We start from the raw sequence: 24,186 nt of genomic DNA on the forward strand, positions 1-24,186 counted from the left end.
AACTGTAGAACTATTACATCTTCTCATCTTCAAATAATAAGAAACATGTTTCTAAGGCATCGTATACCTCTACTTGATAGGGATAATTGCTAAAACTAAAATAATAGAATCATACAATCACAGAATTGTCAGGGTTGGAAGGGACCTTAAAGATCATCCAGTTCCAACCCCGCTGCCATGGGCAGGGACACCTCCCACTAGATCAAGCTGCTCAGAGCCCCATCCAGCCTGGCCTTAAACATTTCCAGGGATGGGGCTTCCACCACCTCTCTGGACAACCTGTTCTGGTGTCTCACCACCCTCATGGTGAAGAACTTCTTCCTAACATCCAATCTGAATTGACTCATCTCTAGTTTTAATCCATTCCCTCTAGTCCTACCATTACCCGACATCCTAAAAAGTCCCTCACCGGCTTTCTTGCAGGCCCCCTTAAGATACTGGTAGGGCACTATAAGGTCTCCTTGGAGCCTTCTTTTCTCCAGACTGAACAACCCCAGCTCTCTCAGTCTGTCCTCATAGGAGAGATGCTCCAGCCCTCTGGTCATCCTCGTGGCCCTTCTCTGGACACGGTCCAGCACGTCCATATCTCTTTTGTAGTAGGGACTCCAGAACTGGACAGAGTACTCTGGGGAGCACTGATATGCTAATTAGTTAACTAACTGTTGATTTCCTAGTTAAGTAGCACTAACAATAGTTTGATGTGCTAATTTGATTTAGGCAAGTTGCCTTTTGAAAATCATATAGGGCAAAAGTATATTGTTTGTCACATTTGAGAGGGCAGGACGGAGACCACTTCAAAGCCTGTTTAACCCTATGGAGTCCTTCCGCTGGATCAAGTATTTGGGCAAATACCACAAGCGTACAAAAATTGTTTGGTGCATTATTGTTCTTGATCTAAATCATTAAATCATGTGACTGGATGGCTAAAATAATGGAAAAGATGGATGCTGTAGTACAAGTTCCTTTCATCTGTTCTTCTCTCCTTACCCTTCAGCACGTTCTTTACAGGATACTCCTTTTCAGTATTTTCATCCACAGCCTTCTGTCCTGAATCCCCATCACATTTTCCCTGTTACCTGATCTGTGGGGTTAACAGCATTAACAAGTATTAATTTAGCTACTGTCTATAATCCAGAATCACCAACTACAGGTGGTAAAACCTAGATCTGTCTCTAACCTGTCATCTTCTGGGCTTAGTGCAAATTCAGTACTGTTAGTATGGAGCTTTACCACAATTTGCATACGCCTCTACTTCTCTCTGATCATTTCTGTGGCAGACATCCTCTCTGATTTGTACTTCCCTTTAATTTTTCACATTCAGACTTCTCCTGTCTCTAACAGATTCTTTCTGTCTAGAATCTTGGAGATAGATAGTCATTTGTATACATCTCTACATAAAGCTCAGGTCACGTTGAGTTTTATTGTGCAACTATTTTACCTTTTGGCTAGATAAAATAGTCTTGTCTTGTTCATATCTGTCCAAAATGCCATAAAAATAACATTCCAACTTTGCTCCTTTTTGAACAAATCCAATTTTTCTTCTCCCAGCTCATTCCTCCTACTTGTGTCACATTAAACATGAACTTGTCTTGTCTCTGAAGATCTTTTAGAGACTGTCTTTTCTCATTCTGTGAGAGTCTACTTGTTACATTTTCGAATAAATAACTCTATAATTTTCCTATGTAGCAATTCACACTTGGAAGACGCCTTCAAAAAAGCATCCCTTTGTTATTCATTTTAAGTTCCTTCTTAAATTTTGCTTTGCCTGTAGAAATAATTATACAACAATTTAGCTGCCAGTATGTGTAGACTGCTGCCTTCTGTATGGATGAGTATCATCACATTATCCCTTTCTGTTCCCACTCTGCCTTGTAATTAGGGTATTCTGTGTGATAATGCACCCTATCTTAGTTAACACACTACCTAAACACTTGAGTCTTGGTGTAAAATCAGGACTTGTAGCAGTCTGCCAGTTACATAACTGGCACGTTTTTACAGTGTACTCCTGATGCTATTAAAAAAGCTCAAATGACAATAATTATAGATTAGAAAAATATGCTTAAATAGGAAATACAATTGCACACTCACAGTGTCTGATACAATCAAAGAAGGACCAGAATAAATGCAAATCTTTTATATTCTGTGTTTGAAAATTAGTATCTTGCATAAGACAAATCTAGAAGAAAAGGCTTATGTTTCTAATGGCACAAACCAGATGTTTCCTGTCTGGACGGTTCCCAAGAAACTAGACCTTAAAAATGTCATTAGACCAGGACTGAAATTTGTCAGGCCTGACAATAGGCTGTTTATAATTTTGAAGAAAATGTAATGTTTCCTCAGGAATGAGAAAGTCATATTTTATTATATTTGTAAAGGATTTGTTGCATTCAAATATCATGCTGATCGGAGGTTACTTAAAGGTTTGAAACATAATTGTAGAGAAGCTCATGGTAGAAATAGTTGAATTGCTGACTGAGGTGGATGACTTCTCACCTGAAACATCCTCGAACTTCTGCCCAGTAAGCCTGGTGACCAGTGTAAGGAAACTGATGGGATACCATCTAAAGAAGAGAACTGGCTGAGGTGTGAATAACCATGACACAGGAGTAAAGAGTCACCATGCATTTTGTAAGGGGAAGCCATGCCTCATCAATACATTGGAGTTCTTTGATGAAATTAACAAGCAAATGGACGAAGGAGATCTTGTTTGATTTCCAAAAAGTATTAAACGATATCCAAATTTTATGTGGACAAATGTGAACTGATGCATACAGCAGAAGAATAATCCTGAGTTGATCTTGCCATATTGCTGTTAACAGTAGCCAGTTCTGTGAAACCAGCAGTTCTTTGCTCGCTAGCAGTTGAAAAGTAAATAGACTACAGCTTTTCCCCCAAGAGTCGTTACAAGAGGAAAAAGTACAGACCATTGTTATTCCACTGCTTAAATCTGTGCGGCATCTGTGCTTGGAAAACTCTGCCATTCTGATTTTCCTTATCTTAACAGGAATATTGAAAAAAGAGGAAATATACCCAGAGGGGTTGCATAGGCATTCAAGGAGAGACGAGCTTTGGTACAAAGAATAACTAAATACACTGACTTGTCTGCCTGCGATGCTCAATAGAAGAAGGAAAACAAAATAGAGATGATAGAAATTGCATAAGGTCATGAATGCATTGAGAAGATGGTAATTCACGAATTACTATCTCTTCCAATCTAGCACTAGAGGTAATCACTTGAAATCAGCAGATCCAAATGCATATATGCTTAGCCCAGGGATAAATATACCTTTGATATGAGCCACTATGGTTGTTCTCATGTTATGTTCTAATGTTATTTTCTTATCTTGACTGCAAAAAATGTCTAGCAGCAAAACATCAGTGTAGGGACTTACAAAATTTCAGTTAAACGTCATCAGTATTTCCATGTTTCTACCAGGTTATTTCCTTGTTTCTATGGAGAAATCTAGTCTGCTATTCAGTTTTTTTTTTTTTTTTAATTTGGAAACTCTTGTTCACTTCCTCTTCCAGTGCTTGATGGAACTTTTTCATTCTTTTGGAAGAAATTGAAGAATTTTCCCTTGATTGACTTTAATACTGAGTAATGGCAGGAGGCCACGGATATCTTTAAACAGCAGCTAGCATGAATAGCATAAAGACAGCGTTCGCTGTAATAATAGTGAATGGCAGCTGAAGAATTTACTGCTTTTATGGCTTTGGTCTGAAAGTTTCTCACCACATCTGAAAAGAATCTTTTAAGTTTTCTGTGCAGATAGTGCTTTCCAGTGTTTTGATAGAGAGAAGATTAGATAGAATAGAAGAGCATCAGGATGAAATCCAAGTATGTTTTGCTAGTCCCTCACCTTGTAAAGCGTTCCAAATGCCTAAGGACATCACACTTGTACTTGAGTACACTTTAATTGAGTAAATGCACAACATTTTTTTTGGCACTATGTAATTGTGGCTGCATTAATTACCATTGACTTATTAGAAAAATGGAAGCAAAGTGATCTCAGATCAAATAATCCCAGACTCATAGAATTGTCTAGGTTGGAAGGGACCTTTAAGATCATTGAGTCCAACCATCACCCTAACACTGACAAAAACCATCACTAAACCATATCGCTAAGCACTATGTCTACCCATCTTCTAAATACCTCCAGGGATGACAATTCCACCACTTCCCTGGGCAGCCTCTTCCAATGCTTGAGAACCCTTTCAGTGTAAAAATTTTTCCTAATATCCAGTCTAAGCCTCCCCTGGTGCAACTTGAGGCCATTTCTTCTTGTCCTATCGCCTGTTACTTGGGAGAAGAGATCGACCCCCACCTCTCTACATCCTCCTTTCAGGTAGTTGTAGAGAGTGATAAGGTCTCCCCTCAGCCTGCTTTTCTCCAGGCTGAACAATCGCAGTTTCCTCAGCCGCTCCTCCTAAGACTTATTCTCCAGACCCCTCACCAGCTTTGTTGCCCTTCTCTGGACCCGCTCCAGCACCTCAATGTCTTTTTATGGTGAGGGGCCCAGAACTGAACACAGTACTCGAGATGGGGCCTCACCAGTGCCAAGTACAGGGGGATGATCACTTCCTGAGTTCTACTCACCGCACTGTTCCTGATACAGGCCAGGATGCTGTTGGCCGCCTTGGCCACCTGGGCACACTGCTGGCTCATATTCAGCTGGCAGTTGGCCAACACCCCCAGGTCCTTTTCTGCCAGGCAGCTCTCCAGACACTCTTCCCCAAGCCTGTAGCGCTGCATGGGGTTGTTGTGCCCCAAGTGCAGGACCCGTCACTTGGCCGTGTTGAACCTCATACAGCTGGCCTTGGCCCATTGATCCAGCCTGCCCAGATCCCTATGCTTGATTCAGAATGCTTCATTAGTGACCTGCTGCTCTTACTTATTTCAAAGGGAAAAAACGCATAGGCAACAAGTATATCTAAATTTGCACTTCAAAATAAATTTGAAAAACGATTGTGCATTTCATTTTCATGACATCTTTAATAGTAATAGATTCCATGCTGGAAACCCAACTCAAACAATCACCCTGTCATGAGGCTACTTACCTGATAGAGCTAAATAGATCAACTTGTAGAGAGTTATGGAATCTCTTGAAATAATTGAATTTCTCTTTCATGTTTCACTTTATTGTTGGATTTTGAGATGCATTATTATATTGTTAGACCCTAGAGAATGAAAAAAAATGTTACAAGAGAAAGAATTATACATCTTAAAATAATGCAAAAGCAATAATTTCTATTTATTGTAAATCAGTCTTTTCTGTGCCTTGGAGCAACAGTCAGAGACTACCTGATTTTGTAATTCAGACAACCTAAACATAAATTATGAGGGCCCTTCCAGAGTTTGCGGAAGTGGTTGGTGGTGCTCAAAGTGATGAACTCTTTAAAAAAAAAAAAAAAAGAAAAAAAATTCCTTTCATTATGATCTTCCCAATTTTCAGCTGTTAGAAAAAGAGGCTCCCTGTGTGGGTTTGTAGGCACAGAACAGAATTTTTCAGAGAGAATGAAATCATTTCTGGATTCAACATAGCCCCTACACAAATTCTAAGATTGCTTGTTCATCTAGTCGCTCTGACCTTGGAAGCTCAGGCTCCAGTTCTAGGTCATGTTGAATTGCGATGCTGATCTTTCCAAAATTAAACTTTCTTTGCATTTATGATATGAAGAGAATTTTGAAATATTTTTTGGCTTTAAGGTGGTTCAGACTGAATATGAATTAAACTGAAAAAGGGCATCCTGTCAACAAGAATAACATTTTTTTCAGCCAATTATTGTAACTTTGTTATTCCCAAATGGATAGCCTTCATAATAATTTTCTAATCTAAATGTCTCAAATGTGACAAAAAAAATTAAATATCAGTTTTCTTAGAATTATTATAGCACCATTTTAGAGATTTTTCCTATCTGAATATTTGTGGATCCATTTCACATTGTATTTTATCAAGAAAAAAAATAATTAAAAGGTACCTAAAAGTTAATTGTCTATATATTTCAGACCTGATTCACCACTGCTGAAATATGTAGTGTATTCTTGCTTTATCTGCCTAGGTAGAGAATCCTCTCTTGATCTAGTCAGAAAAGACACTTTGTCCCGACTATATGGCTCTGAGGGCAAGGGTTAAGGGCATGGGAGCCCAGGTGGGCAATCCACTGGGGTGGCTGAGGAGAAACGGCTTGGGGAAGAGTGGATAGATCCTGCAGGTCAACAACTGGTTGCATAGCTGGTGTTAACAACGGGAATACAACTTTTATGATCATGGAACCTGCTCTGAGGGTCAAGGATTGTTAGGAGGAGATGGGATCAACCTCACCAAGCATAACAAAAGCACAGTTTCCACAGGCTGGCCAACCTGGTAGAGGAAATTTAAACTAGGAACTACAGGGGAGGGAGATGATGACCCACGATCAAGTGAGGAAGGTGGTAGTCTGGGCTGGCAAGGAAAGGGTTCAGGGTGATGTGGACAGGAGAGATGTTGTAATCAACGAAATGTAGTAGTAGGAGACTCCCTTAAGTGTGCGTAAGGCACATAAAAATGGAAGCACCTACAAGACAGCGTGATGGGGGAAGCTCCATACATCTGTGAAGTCAGCACAGCTGGATGCTCTCTAGCCAGCAATGCTGCCTCCCAATGGTCCTGAGCAACCTGCTGTAGGTGGCCCTGCTCTGAGCAGGGGCATTGAACTAGATGATCTCCAGACAGCCTTCCCAACTTCAGCAATTCCAGTATTTGGTGACAAACTGTAGGTGAAAACAACTTTAAACTAGATTTTTATTTCTTTTTTAATTTATAAATGTGCTAGTCCATATTTATTGCAAAAATGTGTCAGTGATGACTTTTAAAGCTTGGACTTTAAAACTTTTGAGTATGTTTTAGCCAGCAATTGATCCAAACCTCTGTTCTCGTAAGCTTATATTGAAAAAGAAAAAAGGGCTCTTAATAGTATGCTCCAGGAAGAGCAGGCTGTAATACCACTAATCGACTGTAGTCGATTAAGTTCTTCAGGGTGTGTCATTTGAAAGACAGCATTCAGGGAGAAATGGGATGAGTAAAAGATGTTGCTACCTCTGAATGAATTTGCTACCACCTTTAGTAACAAAGGCTCATGAACAAGTCAATTTAAAAAAAGAAAAATCACACAGAAAGCAACACAACAGAACCACTACAGAACAAGCCTTGTATTTTTAATTTATTTCTTTCTGAAACTCTCACCTTCATGCCCACCTACCACTTACTGGTCGATTTTTGTGACAGTACAAACCTAGTTGTTGTGATCAAAAGAGCCATTTTTTAAAGCAAACTGCTATTTAACCTCATGAGCAATGACACAGAACAATAAATAAGCTAGGCATTTCTCTCCATCAGCAGGCCATGCAGATTGGAGAATGTCTTTGGAGATTGTTGTTTTGTTCCAGAACTTTGGGGGCTAATTTTTTTCAGATTTATTTTTTTCTCTGCTTACTTATTCCCTACCCTTTTCCACAATCTCCAGAGTTACTGGTTAAATGCAGGATGGTCTGAAGTAAAATTTCACTGCTGATAACAATTTCCTCATCTTTCAATTATTGATAAAGGATAGCATTGTAGAAAAGGGGGAATCCTCAAGTACTTCAGTAGCCCTCCAACGCCCATCTGGCAGTACTTAAGGCATGCCGGTGGATGTTCTTGATTTGGTCTTAAAACCTTGGAGATGGAGCTTTCCTGACACCCCTCTTCCTTAAGCTGTTTTAGTGTATGACTTTACATACAAATAGTAGGTGTTTATCAGTGTCTATTAATAGAAGTAATATATATAAAACACATTAATGTATATAAAAATCATCTCGTCTTGATGAAAGGTGATGAAAGGCATAAAGCCTGCAATAACATTCTAATGGACAGACTATAAAAAAATTGTGGGCTGGTAATTTTGTCAGCACTGGAAGAGGTAGGAATTGCCTAATTGGGCCTCAGGCTCAATCCTAATTGTTGCTTTGTTGCTATGGAAACATGGGTGCTGGGTGAAAACTGCTGCTATGCGTGGGCAACCACTTTTTTCAACCTGTTTTGGGGAAGTGATGAGGCCAACAGAAGTAACTCAAAGGGTGGGTTATGTGAAAAGGTATAAACATAACTGCTCAGCTCGGTGGAGGAAAAGAGAGCCTTGCACTTAGGGGTCCCTTCTCCTTCTACCTCTTTTCCTCCCTCAAAATTATGTTTGGAACTGATATTTCAGTTTCATTTCTTATTTGGCAGAAGTCTGTTTCAAGAAACTCTTGAAGGGAAAAAATTGTGATTTCATGTTGAATTATGTTGAATTATTCTCCAGTTGCCCAGCTGTGAGTGATTCTCAGACTGTGATTCATGCATTGACACTAATGGCACATATTTTTGAGTAAGTAGCCAAAAATATTGTATTTGTTTAAACAACAAGAAATAATTATTGCAACAGGGTTGTAAATCAACTGAAAAAGATTTTAGTGAGCTACCCCTCACCCCCCAAAAAAAAAGAAAAAAAAAAAGAAAGGAAAATTAATACTTGAAGGTAACTTTCTAAAAAAAGTACGTTCTCTCACTTGAATTTGTGTTCTTGCCTCTGGAGAGGTAGACATTCTTCCTTGCCTATGCCACGACTGAATAAGTTAATGAATTAGAAATAAATCCTAACCAATTATAACAGAAGTATGAGAATGAGATGTAAGGAGGATAAAACGCCAAGAAGATATGCATTGAGAATGAAAAGACTATAATGAATAGAAAGGATTGTCCTCCTTCCAAAACTTTCTCCAAAACACAATCCAAGCTTACACGGATTAAGAGATTTTGAAGTATTAGAAAGTTGGGTTAACTTTTAAATTTTATTTTTTCTTCTCTATTTTATATTCTGTGCCAGATTTATGCATAAACTGAAGCCAGAGGGCTGTAATATGGTGGTGGTGTTTCTTTACAACTGCATTAGTACATCAAACCTTATTTGTATGATTTAAGGATTGCTTTTATTCTTTACTCAGGTGCTGACTGCATGTTTGGATTCTTGGTTAAAAAGCTCCACACCAGTAATAAATCCTTGCTTCTAATGGTACCCTTTGAAACTAAACTCTTCCAGGAACTTGTCCAACAATTTACTTTAGAAACAAAAATTTTGATTGCAGATCATTTTGTCCAACCTGCTTCTTGAAGCACCAGCTTAGGCCAGCTGTGACTTCGTGTAGCTTTCTTGAAAGTCTCTAAGGATGGAGAACACACAACCTTTCTGGGTACCTGTTTCAGGGTTGCACCACCCTCCTACAATCCAGCCCAAACCTTCCAAGCTGTAGCTTACAGCTGTTAATTACCTTTTGATTTAACGTTCACTGCTCCTGAGAAGACTTTGGTTACGCCCTGTTTGTAATGCCTCTTCAAGCAGTTGTAGACTGCAGGTTTTTTTGTCCCTTTCCCTACGTACTTTGCTTCCTTCTCACCAGACTGAACAGACCCAGTCACCCAACCTCTCCTAGCAGGCCATGCACTGCATGCCTCTGATCAACTCCACAACAGGAGGAGACATCCAACATCCTTCTTGAGCTGAGGGGCCTGAAACTGGACACAGGCAAAACCTCAGCAGGACCAAGTAGAGGTGGGGGAAAAAATAATTTCTCTTGTGCTTCTGGACACATTCTTCCTAACATAATTTGCATGCAATTTGCCTTATCCACAAAGAGAGAATGCTGTTGGCTTATATTTTTTTTTATTTCCATTTTCCAGGAGGGCTGCTGCACAGCCCAGTGTTCCCCAACCTGTACTGATGCACAGGTTTATCTGGCCCTGGGTGCAGAATTTTGTACTTCTCCTTGTTGAACTTTATGAGGTTTCTGTTGGTTCATTCCTCCAGGATGACTCTAACACTGAAGTTGTGCTACATAGTATATCAGCCTCCCTCCAGCCCCAATTTAGTATCATCCGCAAATTTGAAGATTAATTTTTTATCATCATTCAGATTATTGATAAATATATTGAACAGCATTGGCTCCAGAGTCAACCTCAAAGTACTTTTTACCTATCACAAACTAGGTGTTGAGCTATCAATATATACTTTCAGTCTGCTGATCCAGCCCATTTTCCACCCATATATCTGTCTGTTTGGTCAGCCTGTACTTCCCTGGCTTACAGATAAGAATGCTGTAAACCAAAAGCCTTACTATGGTTGAATTATATTGCACCCACCAGCTTCCCTTTGATCATTTAACTAATTGTTTCATTATAGAGTCAATCAGGTTGGTCAAGCACAATCTGGTTTCCTGGATCCTCCTTGTTTTTGTCAAAGTTGTGTTATCCTTCTACTATTTGCCTGTGACCTCTTTCAATTTCTGTTGATTTTTTCTAAGTGACAGATAGTAACCTAATGAATACATTGACCAACTATTTCAGCACCCTGAACCCCATTTGTCCTCAAAGATTGGTATTACTCTTCAAAGTAATTACTAATTCTCTAAGTAATTCCTTAACCTGTCAATATGCTTCTGTTGGCTTTGACAGTGAAATCTGACACACACAAAAAAGAAAAGCTGTTGAGTGTTTCCGTCTATTCCATGTAGTCATTCATGAGGTTTTCTCCCCGATTCGTCAACTCTTCATTCTCATTGAAATTCCATTTGTTGCTGCCATACTTGTAAAATCACTCCTTGTTACCCTGTGTCCTTCACTAGTTTTAGACATAAATGCTCAAACAGTGCTTTGGTACTCCTCCTTTGCTAACTGCTTTTATTTATATTTCTTATATGTTCTTTTGCATTTTAGTTCATTAAGGGGCTCCTTGCTTAGCCAGGTGGATCTTCTGTTGAAATACCTGGTCTTCCTCTACTTTGGGATGGGCTTGTTCCTGACTTCTCAATAAGTTTTCCTTAAAATATCGTCTGGTTCCATTGACACTTTCCCCATCATGTCTCCAAGAATATTCTGCCTAGCAATTCACAAAATAAATCTGTTCTTCTGACACCCGGAGTCATAGTTCCGTTGTTTGCATTCCCAGCCTACCTCTTGATCCTGAGCTCAATCACATCTCATGGTTGCTGCAGACAAATTTCCTATCTGTGTCCACATTCACCAGCAATGAGGAGTGAGTCAATAGAGCATTGCCCTTGGTTGGCCACTGTGCTGTTTGTGTTGGGAAGTTATGATCAACACAGTCCAGAAACTCCCTGGATTACTTGCACAATGTTATGTTGACCTTCCAGCCAATGACTGCAGTCTATCCATGTAGAAATCGTCCACGAGACTGTAGATTGGGAGACTTCTATGAGCTATTTATAGAAAGACTTTATACTCTTTGTCAGACAGCTTGTAACAATCCCCGCCCTCTTGCCCCCGTGTCGTTGGTGTTAATTTCTGATCTGACCTATACAGTCTCCTGACATGTGTGGTTCTGGTTTCTTATGGTTTGTGCAATCTAGCTCTCCCTTTATGTAGACCTCAAGTTCTTCCTCTCTTCTTCCATGCTTGTCTTTCCTAATGAAGTTGTGCCCATCCATGACAATTCTCCAATCATATGTGCTTTCTGGCCTGATCTGTGCCCTATCCCACCAAGCCTTTGTGTTTCCAGTCTCATCACAGCTGTCTGACTGTGTACAGACTGCCAATTCTCCTTCTGTGTAAGAGCACAGGCATTTGATTTAAGTCTGTGAATACCCTTCCATCTAAATGGGGATGTGAATGTTATCCCTGCAGCTTTCTCTCAATCATGCCTCCCCTATTTCCTAACCTACCTTTAGTCTTAGGAACACATCCTGTGACAAGCCTTGCCTGGAGGCTTCCTCACCAAGTTACTAAGTCCATTTGTGAAGACGACCTTCCTTCTCCTAGTCTGGTGGATCCCATCTGCTCTTGCCAGTCCCTCGTCATCAAATGAAGTACCATGATCAAAGAAGCCAGAGAGACAACAAATATACAGTCAGGCTTTGGTTTGATGGGTGCATCTGTGCCTACTTGGGCTTTTTCCTTTGAATGGAAAGTTTGATGAGAATATCCCCCAAGTCCCCGTTCCCCTCACCTAAACACCCTTCACTGTTAGTATTTATTTGTCTGTCACGTGATCCTGTGTTTCTGTAAAAGACATTTCCGAGATCCAGGGGTTTTCCAAGACTGAAATAAAATCTAAGTTCTTATTCCTACATACTGGGTTTGAGGTGGAGACGATTGAGTTAGTAAAAGAGGACTGAGACATGAATCTCTCAAGAAGTCTTGTCACATACAAGTCCATGGGATGGACTGCATCCCAGAGTGTTGGATGATGTCATTGTGAGGTTGTTCTCTATCATCTTTGAAAGGCTGTGGAGACCAGGAGAGGTCCTCAGTTATTGAAGAAAGGCATGTGTCGCACCCATCTCCAAAAGAAGAAAGAAAAACAGTCTGGGAACTACAGGTTGGCCAGTCAGCATCACTTCTATCACAAGGAAAATCATAGAGCAAGTTCTCTGGGAAGTTGTTTGTGTGAATAGGAAGGAGAAAATGGTGAGTGTGAATTAGCACAGATTTAGGGTGTATTGTGCTTGACCAATCTGATTGCCTTCTGTGATAAGATGACTAGGCCTCTTGTTAATGGTTCACACTCTACCCTGATACTAGTTACAGTTGGAGTTCCTCAGGGGTCTATCCTAGGATGCGTCCTGTGAATGTCTTTGACAATGACCTGGAAGAAGAAATGGAGTGCGCTGTCTTCAAATCTGATAATACCAAATGACACCAAAGCAGGGGTGCAGTTGATATGCTCAAGGGCAGAGCTGCCATACAGGTGGACACAGACAGGCTGGAGGAATGTGCTGACAGGAACCTCATGAAATTCAGCCGGGAGAAATGCGAAGTGTTAAATCCACCTGTGATGGACTTAATCCACTGCTACTGTTCAAGCTGGGGAACAGCTCTGCTGGAAAGGACCTGGGATGCTGGTGAACAGCAACCTGTGCGTGTGCCCGCACTGCAACATGGCAGCAATGAAGGCCAACAGTATCCACAGCTGTATCAGTGTCAGTGTAGGCAGCAGAGCAAGGGAAGTGATTATTCCACTTTTATTTGGCACTCATTAGACCACGTCTGGAATATCGCATTCAGCTTTTCACCTCTCATTACAGGAAAGATGTTAATGAACTTTAGTAAACCTAGTGATGAGACATCAAGGTGGGAGCACATGCCTTGTGGCTGGGAGAAGTGGATTTCTTCAGCCTGGAGAAGAAATGGCTTTTGAGCATGCCTAATCTAAAATCTACAAGGAGGTTATCAAGGCTCTTTATTAAGATGCCTGATGGGAGACTGAGAAACAGGAGTCATAATTTGAGGCAGAGGAGGTTCTGACTGGATATAGGGGAGAAAAAAACCCATGATGATGAAAATAATTAAGCTGAGAGAGGTTATGCAGTCTTCATTCTTGGAGCGTTTCAAAACCAGACTTGCATAAAGCCTTGAGTTAGCTGACCCTGCTTTGAGTGGGAGGTTGGACTAAAGACGCCCTGATGCCTGGAAGATGCTGTGATACTGTAGACTTCCTAAAGTTAATGCACATAGGACTTTTATGCAGTAACTTCAGACTTTTAATTCACACGCTTTAACTTTCCTAAACATTTCCCAATAGCCAAGTTTTAAGGATTCTTCTGAGAATACACTCTGATGCTTTGCAGTAAACAAGTTTTTATTGTTTTGTTTTCAGTAAGCTGAGAGTACACGAAGACAAGAGCATGATGGTGGTATAAGGATAATTTTCAGATCTATTGCTTAATTTGTCCTCCAGGAAAGTTATCTAGGCCTTCCTAGATAGGCCTTCCTATCAACTGGACATATAGCTGTGAAGATGTGATAATACTATCAGCTTATGTTAGAAAGTTAGAAGGCAGTTCAAGAGAATTGGAGATCCTATTTCAGATAGTTTCTGTTGGTTAACAAAGAAAATCGGTATTGTAGCCTAGATAATAAAAAAATTTGATTAGAAGCCTGCATTTCAAAAACACTAAGCTCCTGCAGTTCCCACTGATTTCAGTGGAGTTGGATCTGCTGCCTAACTCTGAAAATAAAGCAGAAATTTCTAAATTGTTTCTTGCACACAGGTAAAATACTTTAGATTAAGTTAGATACCTAGCTTTAGGTATCTGTCTATCTATCTAGTAAAGAGATAGTCTTCTTTTTCTTAGGAAGTAGCCTGGTATTTCACCCACTGCAGATAGCAAAGCAAATGGGATTAGAAAGTTTTTAGAATCTCTTAAATCTACATAATTTTTATTTATCATCTACCATATAAGTTCAGTTGGTGTGAAATAGACGTGCACAGAGATTTAGGCACATGGACTATGTGTTGGAGGACTAGAGATTTTTATCCAGAGGTTGTATTTGTCAGCAAGAGGATCTGGATTGGAATATTGATCTTGTAAACTACAGTCCATTGAACTATTTTGGTAAAAAGTACCTGAGAATTATTCTTACTTGCTATCAAATGTCTTTTCCATTTTATGAGTCTCCATAAGGCATTTCATAATTGGGGAATTATTTAAGTTAATGCAAAACTATTAAAGGCTTTTAGACCTCTGAAACTGTGCTTAACTCTATATATGCAAAGTTAATGTTTCTCTAGTTGTAGACAAAAATATTGTATCAGAAGCAGTGGAACTATTCCCACTGTAAAAATTCGTGTTTATTTTACTTCCATAGGATTTAAATTTTAGCACGCAAAATAGATTTTGAGGTAATAGTAGTTGTTCGTATTCTCATGCCTTGAGTGCCTGATTTCTGTTTGTTTTTTGTTTGACAATGGCGCTATTAAATACTACTTTTCCTTTGTTTATTTTTTTGGTGTCTGAGCAGAGGAGGAATATACTTGAATCCAACCAGTTCAGTTTTGCAGCTTTATTCTACCTAAGCAGGGCAGCAACATGGTCGTTGCTGAAGAGCTCTCTGCATCCAGCTCTGAACAGTGTAACTGATTGGTCATCAAATCATTGAAAACTCACTGTCTGAGTTCAGATTCAGCCTTCAGGCTAAAGAGTCAGAATGTGAATTTCAGCAAAGTTTAGTTCTTTGTTTCAGTTCTTAGTTTCAGTCCTTTAGTTCAGCTCCTCAGTCAAGGCATTGTAAATGAGGGTGCAAAAGGCATCACACACTTTACATGGAAGATGGCATTGAGCCTGCCTGCTAAGCTTAAGACTTAGACTTTTGTCCGTGACCTTTTACACTGCACTTGTTGCCATAGGCTGTGGGAACCTAAGATGAAATTATGAATGTTGCTGGTCATACCAGAGAAGCTGCTAGAGCTTAAACCACCATGACTTCAGCAAAATTTAAAGAGCCAGAAAAGGCCAAAAAATTTGCATTGACAAATGTTGCAGCTCAGTACCGCGTGCCTGCTGGAATCAAATTCTGAGTTAAGTGCTAGTGAAATGTATGGGGCGAATTAGGCACTTCTTATGAGTGCTCAGTGTGCAGCTGCCTGGTAGCCCATAGGGACAGAGGCGAGAAGGAGCAACCAGTCCTCCTTATGCCCTTCTACTATTTCCATTCCCAAGGCTGGATCATCTCTGTCTTACAGAAAAATCAGAGAACATGCGCTGTTGTAACAGTGACTAGAAAAGTTGCTTGGGATCCCACATTTTCAAACATTACTGTATTTTAACCAACACCCTATTGGCTGTTTTAAGGAAGTACCTCTATTTTCTTGGCATTGTCCTGCTTTGTTTAAATGTCTCAGAAAGCAGATGGCACACGTTCTGTCATATGCCATAGTCACTGGCTCATAGGCACTGCTCTGGGATAAGGGAGATGTAGATTTAGGTTCAAGCACCGAATTAAACTGAATTGGGATTTGAACTTGGAAGGAAATGATCTTCAAAATTTTGTTCATAAAAGCCATATCTAAAAAATACTATGTTTTTAGACAGCAGATCTGATCACTCGTTAAGTCTTACATGTTATGGTTTCACTCAGAAAGTCCTAATAAAATTGCAAGTAGGTAGTTTTTGGTAAAAGGTAGCAATATAAATGATCTAAAAATCCATGACCTGGAAATCTGCAGACTAAACTTCCATAAAAATTAACTAGAATCTGCATTAATTCTTGAACTCCGGGTTCGGTGTGCAAGATGAAAAAAAAAGTAAGAATACTTATTGTATTCTTTGTATACGTATTGTACTCTTATTGTATAGTATTGTGAGCAGAGGGAGGCGGTTAATTGCCCTTACTAATGAACACTTTGAGATTTCCCAAACTTTAGCTTTGTTTAATGCTGTAATGTAAAAAGTTATCTGATTTGTGGAGTGAAGTGATAGTTTTAATCAGACTCAGTCATACAGACGATATTTTGGCCTCATAAGTCCTTCTTGAGCTCGTGAATAAGCTTATTCTTTAAGGAGGCATTATGCTGATATAAGAAAAATGGGAGAAGCGTGTCGGAACATTACAGATTGCAAGGCCAGGTAGAAACAAGTACAAAACATTAGGGAGGGAGAAATGCAAAGAACGGGGACTCATTCAGTTAAAGGAAAAAATAAAGAACGAGGAAACAAAGCAGTACAAACGGAACAGGAAAAAAAATCAAAATGTAGTTTTAAATAAATCTTTTCCTCAATGTAAAGGTGTGGTTGTGTCAATCTCTTATGTTCCAACACAGTAATTCCCTGGTGATGAGTTTATGAAATCGACATTTTGGGGGGGGGGGAATATAGTATTTAATTATTTATTCATTTTATGTGAGAACTATGATTTTGTAATCGCGCATACACCAAATGAGCATAGAGTAGGAAGTCACAGGCCAGCTAGTGCACTGGGGAAATCAAATTGGAGGAGAATGATCCAGGGGGATGAAAAGCTCACACTGCCACCACGTTAAAGCTGTGAATATCTCCCCCTTGATGGTATTCACACAGGAATCAAGGAAAATGTGTAGAGGGCATGGTGGAAATCTTTGACATGCTGCTGGCTACTGCTGCTCGGTTTCGCATGATGAACCTTCAAGGGGAGGAATTTGTGTGCCTTAAGTCCATCATCCTGCTCAACTCCGGTAAGTGGTGTGCTTTGCCCTCGCGCGGGTAATTGTCATTGCTTCTGCATGTGGTTGAACGTTGCTTGTTGTCACCAATTGAGGCTTTCATTTTGAGACCGCAGCAATCAAAAGGGGGCTGTCAACACAGATGCAGGCAGGGATGGAAGTGGGCAAACCTGTTCAGTGGTGTAGGTGGGACCCAGCAATTAACGCAGTGTTTCGAGAGTTCCCCTAAGGAAAGACTGTAAAAGAAAAAATACAGCAAGTGAAGTCAGTGATAATCAGAGGCAAATCTCCTTCTGCACATAAGAGAGATGGGAGCACTGACTGAGGCTAGGAGATATTAAATCTTCATTTCTTCAAGGTTCATATTCAGCAGGTTCGAATCAGTGGTGCTTTGTGCGGTAGGAGGTTAGAGTTGATCTGATAATCTGGATGAGTGGTCTGGTTTTGGGTGTGGAGTTTTATTTTATGTTAAATGAAAGTTTATAGCTGCTGGGAAGTCTGGCGTTTTTACAAGACTCTTGACGGTGATAGATCAGAGGGCATGGTTCGGGTTGAGATGTTACAGGTTCACGATGAAAGCAGTTTACACCGTTGCGTGCAGAGCGTCATGTATTACTCTGGCTTGCATACTGCACTTACGCAGTGTATCTGAGTACACTGTAACCTGAATGTGTATGTATATATGGCCACAGAATGTAAGTCTGTATTGCTTGTAATTGCCTTTATGCATAAAGGTAATGAAATTTACATTTCAGTTTTTGCATTCCTATAACCAACTAATTTTATAACTGTCTGAGGAGTTAACTACTAGGTGATGAGAATGTGGACATGAGTTTCTGACTGTCAGGCCCTTTAGATGCCCAAATTAGGAGGCTAGACTGCATTACAGAGATAAGTAACATAATTTGGGGTATTTGTAATAGTTGTGTAAGTGTTGTTTGGCATAGATACTCTAAAATGTCGTCTGGAGATGCTTTTCTGCACAGAATACAGCCAGCCTCCTTAGGTGAAGTGTTGGGACACACATGAAATATTATGTGCTCTGAAGCACACGGCACACGTGATGCATGAGGGGAGGCTGAGAGAGCTGGGTTTGTTCATCCTGTAAAAGGGAAGACTAAGGGAAGGTCTAACAGCAATCCTCAGGTGGCTGATGAACAGGTTATGGAGATTCTTCTCAGGGCCAGACTCTTCTCAGAGGTGCAAGAGGACAGGACAAGCTGCAATGGGGACAAACCACAGCAAGGCAGATCCCGACTAGATGAACAGAACAAAAAATCCTCCCAGTGAGAGGTTAAGTACTGGAACAAGTTGGTCAGAAAGATGGTAGGATCTCCATCATTGGAGATACTAAAAACTCAGCTGGACAAAGCTCTGGGCAGATTGACCTAACCCTGAAGTTACTGCTATTTGAGAAGGAGGTTAAACTAGATGACCTCCAAGCCTCCTTTAACCTGATTTTTTTCTATAATTGCACATGTAAATATACGCAAGTCTTCTGCTAAAGAAACAGCAGATAAATACACAATGAATTTTTGGCCCTTACGCTATCTGTACCATACATGCATACGATTAAAAATGATTTAATCAAGTGGACTAATTAAACAAATTGGACTAGTTATGCTACATTTCATATTTAAAAGCAGTCTGCTTTTGGATTCTAAAGCTTTGTGTGGGTTTAATTCACTGAGTGTACACAAACATTTCTTTATTAAATCCTTGGACATCTGTTAGTCTCTTCACATGAGGAAGTGCTGTTTATTGCTTTTGTTGGACATTTATTTTCTCTTTTTTTTTTTTGCAACATCTTTCAAGGCTGTTTAATATCTTTACACTCCTTTTCTGTGTGGTCTTGGGCAAAATGCAAGTGATTTTTTTTTTTATTTGCTCTCACTGCATGTGGAAAAGATGGAAGGTTTTGTTTGTAAAGCAAAATATACGTTTATGCTACTTCCAAATTTTTCCTGAGATATCAAGGAGACAGCATGTCTGTAACAACAAGGACAGAATTGTCTCTAACTAAATAACAAACCAGAAGGTGCCCCTCTAAAGCTGCAGCAATAAGTCTTTTGACTAAAAAGCAAAATTATATTTTTGAAAAACACTTTCAGTTCAATAATAAAGGGCTGTTTCTTAATACTGGAACATAAATATTAGAAACATGAAAGGGCAACATGATGCCAGATGTTTTAGTTTTGAGTGTGAAAAGAGGAGTGGTGCGATGTGGCAAAGCAACAGGGTTTTGTTTTGGAGATGATGATGTAGGTCACGTCTGCCTTAGCAGCTGATTTGCCTAATTACTTAGCTGGTTAGTCCATTGAGGTGGAAAGATTTAGCGGATTTTATGGATCCTGATACATGGTTCCATGTGACTGTTTGTTATTCTTTTCTCCTGAATTTCCATCTCCTGTTGAATTGTGTTTTTTACTTATTTCGGGGGCTTGATGATCACAGGAGCACATGGCCCAGAGCTGAATTTGCTCGTAGCTCGGCCTGACTTGCTACAGATCCAGAGCAGTGGGGCAGGATGGAAGGGGAAGAAGAGCCTTGGGTATTGCTTTGTGAGCCTGAACACTAAATGCAAAGATATTTTAAACTGGCGTTTATTGTGACAGAAAAGATGTAGAGGGCGTTCTCCTCTACAGTAATACGCAAAAATATATCACTATGTATAGTGACACGTATAAAATTATATCACTTTATGCAAACAGCTGACACGGTAGCACTGCAGTCCCCGAGGGACCCTGTGCTGTGTCTCATGGGCTCAGACCAATAGACTTCTTTGCAGAGTGGTGCTTTCTCTGTTCTTGCGCCGATTATGTTTTACAGTACTGACCTACAGAAAGAGCTGGAAAACAACCTGGTAGCTATTCAGTTTAGGCTTACTTTCAGCTTCAGAGCTCGGAAAGACCCTTGAGACTGTTAAATTTCACTTTGCTAAGACAATTTTCTGCACTCTTGTTCCAAACTATGCTTGTTGCTCATGTGTGTATGTGTGTGATAAATAGCTGGCATTTCTTCTGGGGAAATTTCTGGTCATTGGTCTGGGGCAGGAGAATCACCGGAGGGGCAGAAAGGGAAAACAAATGTCATTTTTCTTGGCAGTTATTGACTCACAATTGCCTGAAGTCTCTACATTTTTAGGGGAGTGCTTTTTTTGATTTATACTTTTTAATAGCTTCTGGACTAGACCTGGGTGAGAAACAATTCCTCCTAACAGATGTTTTTCTTTTTCTGGTTTCAAAGTTATGAAACTAAGGGGCATTGCTGCAAGGGCACAATAGCATCCTCTGGCTGGAAGAAGCTGCTCTGGAGGCACTGTGGGTTTATGAGACTAATGTTTCCTTCTAATGGACTCTGTTTTATCAGTAATATTTAAGAATCTTGCCCCTACAGGTACCTGCTAAGCTGTAAAGCTTGGTATTGTCAGTAGGCATATGTGTGGGTGGTTAAGAGTCATTCAGCTGAGAGAAGCCCCAGGAACTGTTTCTCTTTGATGAATTAATTTCAGTAAAAATAATAATAATCATAAAAAGCTTTGTGAGAAGAGGCCATTGTATTATCTAGCTATATAAAATTTGAAGCAATATAAAAATTGAAGAAAATTTAAGAATTTCATTCATAAAAAATGAAAAAAGAAAATTTTCATAAAAATGAAAATATTCATTACCAAAATTAAGTGCTCTGACTGATGGTTTTCAGAAGTTGTGCTTTCTTTGAGTTATCCTTTTGTTTTTTTAAAGCAGTCTCTCACTCACTCACTCACTCTGTCTCTCAGAGACACTCACTCTGACATTCAAACCCACAAATTTCTATTTCTTTTTAGTACAGAACACCCAGAGTCATAAAACCTACTTGCAGGTTACAGTAGTTCTAGGTGTCAGGCCCTTGGACTACCAAGGTGATTATGAGGAGGTGAGGTATGCCAAGAAGACAGAAAAAAAAATCTCAATTTCCCTGACTGCTCAGATGCATGGCAAAATAGTCTTATCTTCAGATCTGATGGTGTAGCTCCTCAGGCTGCAAGCAATACAAACAAGCTAGAGTATATATGCCTGTGCTCGTGTGCATGTTAGTGTATGTGTGTCTTTTTTTCTTAATATTGCATATTCACAATATGCACTGCGTATTGTGCTGTATATGAAGCGTTAAAGAAAAACAAAATGAGAAGTAGTTCCAGGAACCAATTTTTTCCAAGGACAAAATCCATATTTCTTCTTGTCTCTGTGAGCTGATGTAGAACGGCTAAAGCACAGGATTTGCCAAGTACATTACAGACACAGGGCAGCGAACACACCATGATCAAGCCAGTTAGATAGTTAGATACTGTGCACACATCTTAAGCTTTTGCTGCCTCGGGACTGGATTATAGTAATACAACCTGTTTAGAGTTATTGGCTTAATCCAGAAGATTAAAAAACTGTTGCTGAATGCAACAGCTGCCTTTTGGAAGCACAGTGCTCTTGTGACCTGATTCACATTGGCTGTGTGGTGTTGTCCAGAACAAATTCAAGATAAAAATGTGCAAAATAGTTTAGAATTTCCCATTTAGAGAGCTGATGTGCTTCATGCACGCAAGAATTACTGCTGGCAAAAGCTCTCGTGCCGGGGTTAGAGTGTTTTATAGGAGACGTAGAGGGGCTGTTGGAGGGGGAGTTTGGAGGTTTTTTGATCTCTGGAAAATTTCCTTCTGGTCCAAATCTTCAGGTTGCTCACTTTCAGCAGTAAGCAATGTAAGATGGCTACATTTACACAGGTTGCTCTGGACATGGTTTTTAAAGGAGAGTCAGGTTTGCGAGTGAAGGAGCACACCTTTTGAGGCTCTTGCCTGGTTGGGAGGGTTTTGTTGAGGCGAGTGTGTGTAAATAAACCCTGATTTTGTTTACGTGTTTTGTGATAACACATTCAGTTCTAGACTGACTAGCAAATCACCAAAAATCAAACATTAAACAGCAGAGAAAATGGCAAAAACTTCCAAAGGCCTGGGCTGGTCAGTATTGCAGAGCTCTCGCGAGGTGACAGCATCTCCTCAAGGTTTCGGAGCCGAGTGACTGAGAGAAGAGTGCAGCCCGCCGGTAGGTCTAGCTGCAGGCTGTAGGTGTCACCTGCCACCTGGCCCAGACCTTGGATGGACCCAGGCGGGGAAGAGACATCGTCTTCCTCCTCCTGCTTTGCCTACAGTGACCAAATCCAAGCTCCAGGGTCATTCAAACCAGAGGCCTGCCTGGCAAGCAGGAGGGTTCGCACACAATCAGCTCCCATGGTTTAACACCAAAGCCAAAGAGGCCAGCCACGAGGCGTACCTTGGGCAAGTGTCTGACTCCATCAAAGTAATTTTTGTCTGTGGTTTGTTTGTTTTCTTTCTCCTTCCTACTCCAGGTGTGTACACTTTTCTTTCCAGCACCTTGAAATCTCTGGAAGAGAGAGACTATATTCACCGTGTTCTGGACAAAATCACAGACACTCTGATACACTTAATGGCTAAGTCGGGTCTTTCTCTGCAGCAGCAACACAGACGGCTGGCTCAGCTCCTCCTCATCCTCTCTCACATCAGACACATGAGGTGAGAGCAAGCAGGCAGTCAGCCCCCCTGCACGGCTCCTGTGCAAGGGAGGTTGCACAAATGCACACACACGCGTTTCACAGGTGGGAGTGCAAACTGTGTGTAGAGTTGTTACTAAAAAAAAGAAAAAAGGCTACTTTACATAAAGATGTATTATTAAACATAAGCGCTACACAGTCCGTTGGATTATGGTGTGAAAGGAGTAAACGCTTTCCCCGTTTGTTTCTTCTAGTTCTCTTTTCCTTTGCTTCTTGTTCTGATAGTGCTGTAAGCAGTACCTACTTTTAATGTTACTGCATCTTGTATGTGGTTTGAAAAGTAACAAGTAGAATACTAACGTAGCAGTAGCCTAGTTCTGCAAACTTTAGTCTCCTATAAGATAAGATTTAATAAAACTATCGCTTTTATGTAGCCGGTTTCCACAAGTGGCTTGATTGCAAACCAATTTAGAGAAGAGATTAGGATCATTATGTGTATTTTATGGGTGAGGATAAATGCAGATCTGCTGAATCCCCATCTAGAGGACTGTGTCCTTTGCTAACTAGAGGTGAGGTGTCTGAGGCACTCTGTTAGTACTCGCAGCAAAGATTCTCCCAAATGTAATTAACTCTTAAGGTAGCTGCTCAGTGGCTGGAGTGCTAACAGCATAACAAGTCTATAGAAAGATACGGTATAGATCTTATTTTTATGAAGGAACAAGAGATGTTGTTACACAGATTTTAATTTTCATTATTTCAGTTAATAAAATTAGAGTACACAGCACATCATAGCTACTAAAGCTGAATCATACAGATTTTACCTCCTGGGCTGATATACAGGTCCTCAGGAAAAAGTCGAGGGGTGTGTGCATGTGGGGTTTTTTTCACTTTTGTCTTTTTGTGAATTTTCTTAAGTGTCGTTGTCTTCATGTTAATCATCCATTTTTTTCTTTTTTTTTTTTTATTTCCTTAAGAAGAATTTGTACAATTCAGGAAGTTCCAGATGCACAGTGAAGTTAATTATTGTTTCCATAGTTTCATAGTTTTGTGAATGGATGCTATTACAGGCAAGCATTTGCTAACTAATTGGCTGAGGTTATTTTCTAGGAAAAAAGAATAATGATATTTTAGGTTTTATTATGGGAAAGCCAAGATTCATCCCATCCACTTTGTCACAGTGCCTGAATTAGGAGTCCGTGGGCTCTAGGCTGCCTTTTAGGCAAAGGAGAGCGAAAGAGCCACCTTTAGAAGGCAACTTGCTCATGGGCAGTCTGAAGGGTTCTTTGAAGGTGCCGCCTTCTGCTAACTGTAGCAAGAGTGTACAGTCAGTTGTTTTTTACAAGGTGGAATTTATGTGAACTAACAAATATTATTAGCTATTAGGTTGGTTTTTTTTTTTTCCCCTAACATATTTGGGAAGTAACTGTTGTTTTGTTACAACCCACAGCAACAAAGGAATGGAGCACCTGTACAATATGAAGTGTAAAAACGTAGTTCCACTCTATGATCTCTTGCTGGAGATGCTGGACGCTCATCGGCTGCATGCCCCGGCAGCAAGGAGCGCTGGGCCGATGGAAGAGGAAAACCGGAGCCAGCTGACAACTGCATCAGCTTCATCTCATTCCTTGCAGTCTTTTTATATAAACAGTAAAGAAGAGG

General features: G+C 40.2%; 1 protein-coding gene across 1 annotated transcript in view; it reads left to right on the forward strand.

Annotated features, from left to right (window-relative positions):
- The window catches only part of ESR1 (estrogen receptor 1), a 172,415-nt gene that overhangs the window by 143,180 nt on the left and 5,049 nt on the right, over nucleotides 1-24,186 (forward strand). The window contains 3 exon segments of the mRNA XM_063329315.1: nucleotides 16,865-16,998; nucleotides 22,366-22,549; nucleotides 23,975-24,186. Of these exon segments, the coding sequence (XP_063185385.1) occupies nucleotides 16,865-16,998; nucleotides 22,366-22,549; nucleotides 23,975-24,186 (530 nt within the window).

The sequence above is a fragment of the Chroicocephalus ridibundus genome, chromosome 3 (assembly GCF_963924245.1).
Source record: "Chroicocephalus ridibundus chromosome 3, bChrRid1.1, whole genome shotgun sequence".
In the NCBI taxonomy this organism is placed as follows: domain Eukaryota; kingdom Metazoa; phylum Chordata; class Aves; order Charadriiformes; family Laridae; genus Chroicocephalus; species Chroicocephalus ridibundus.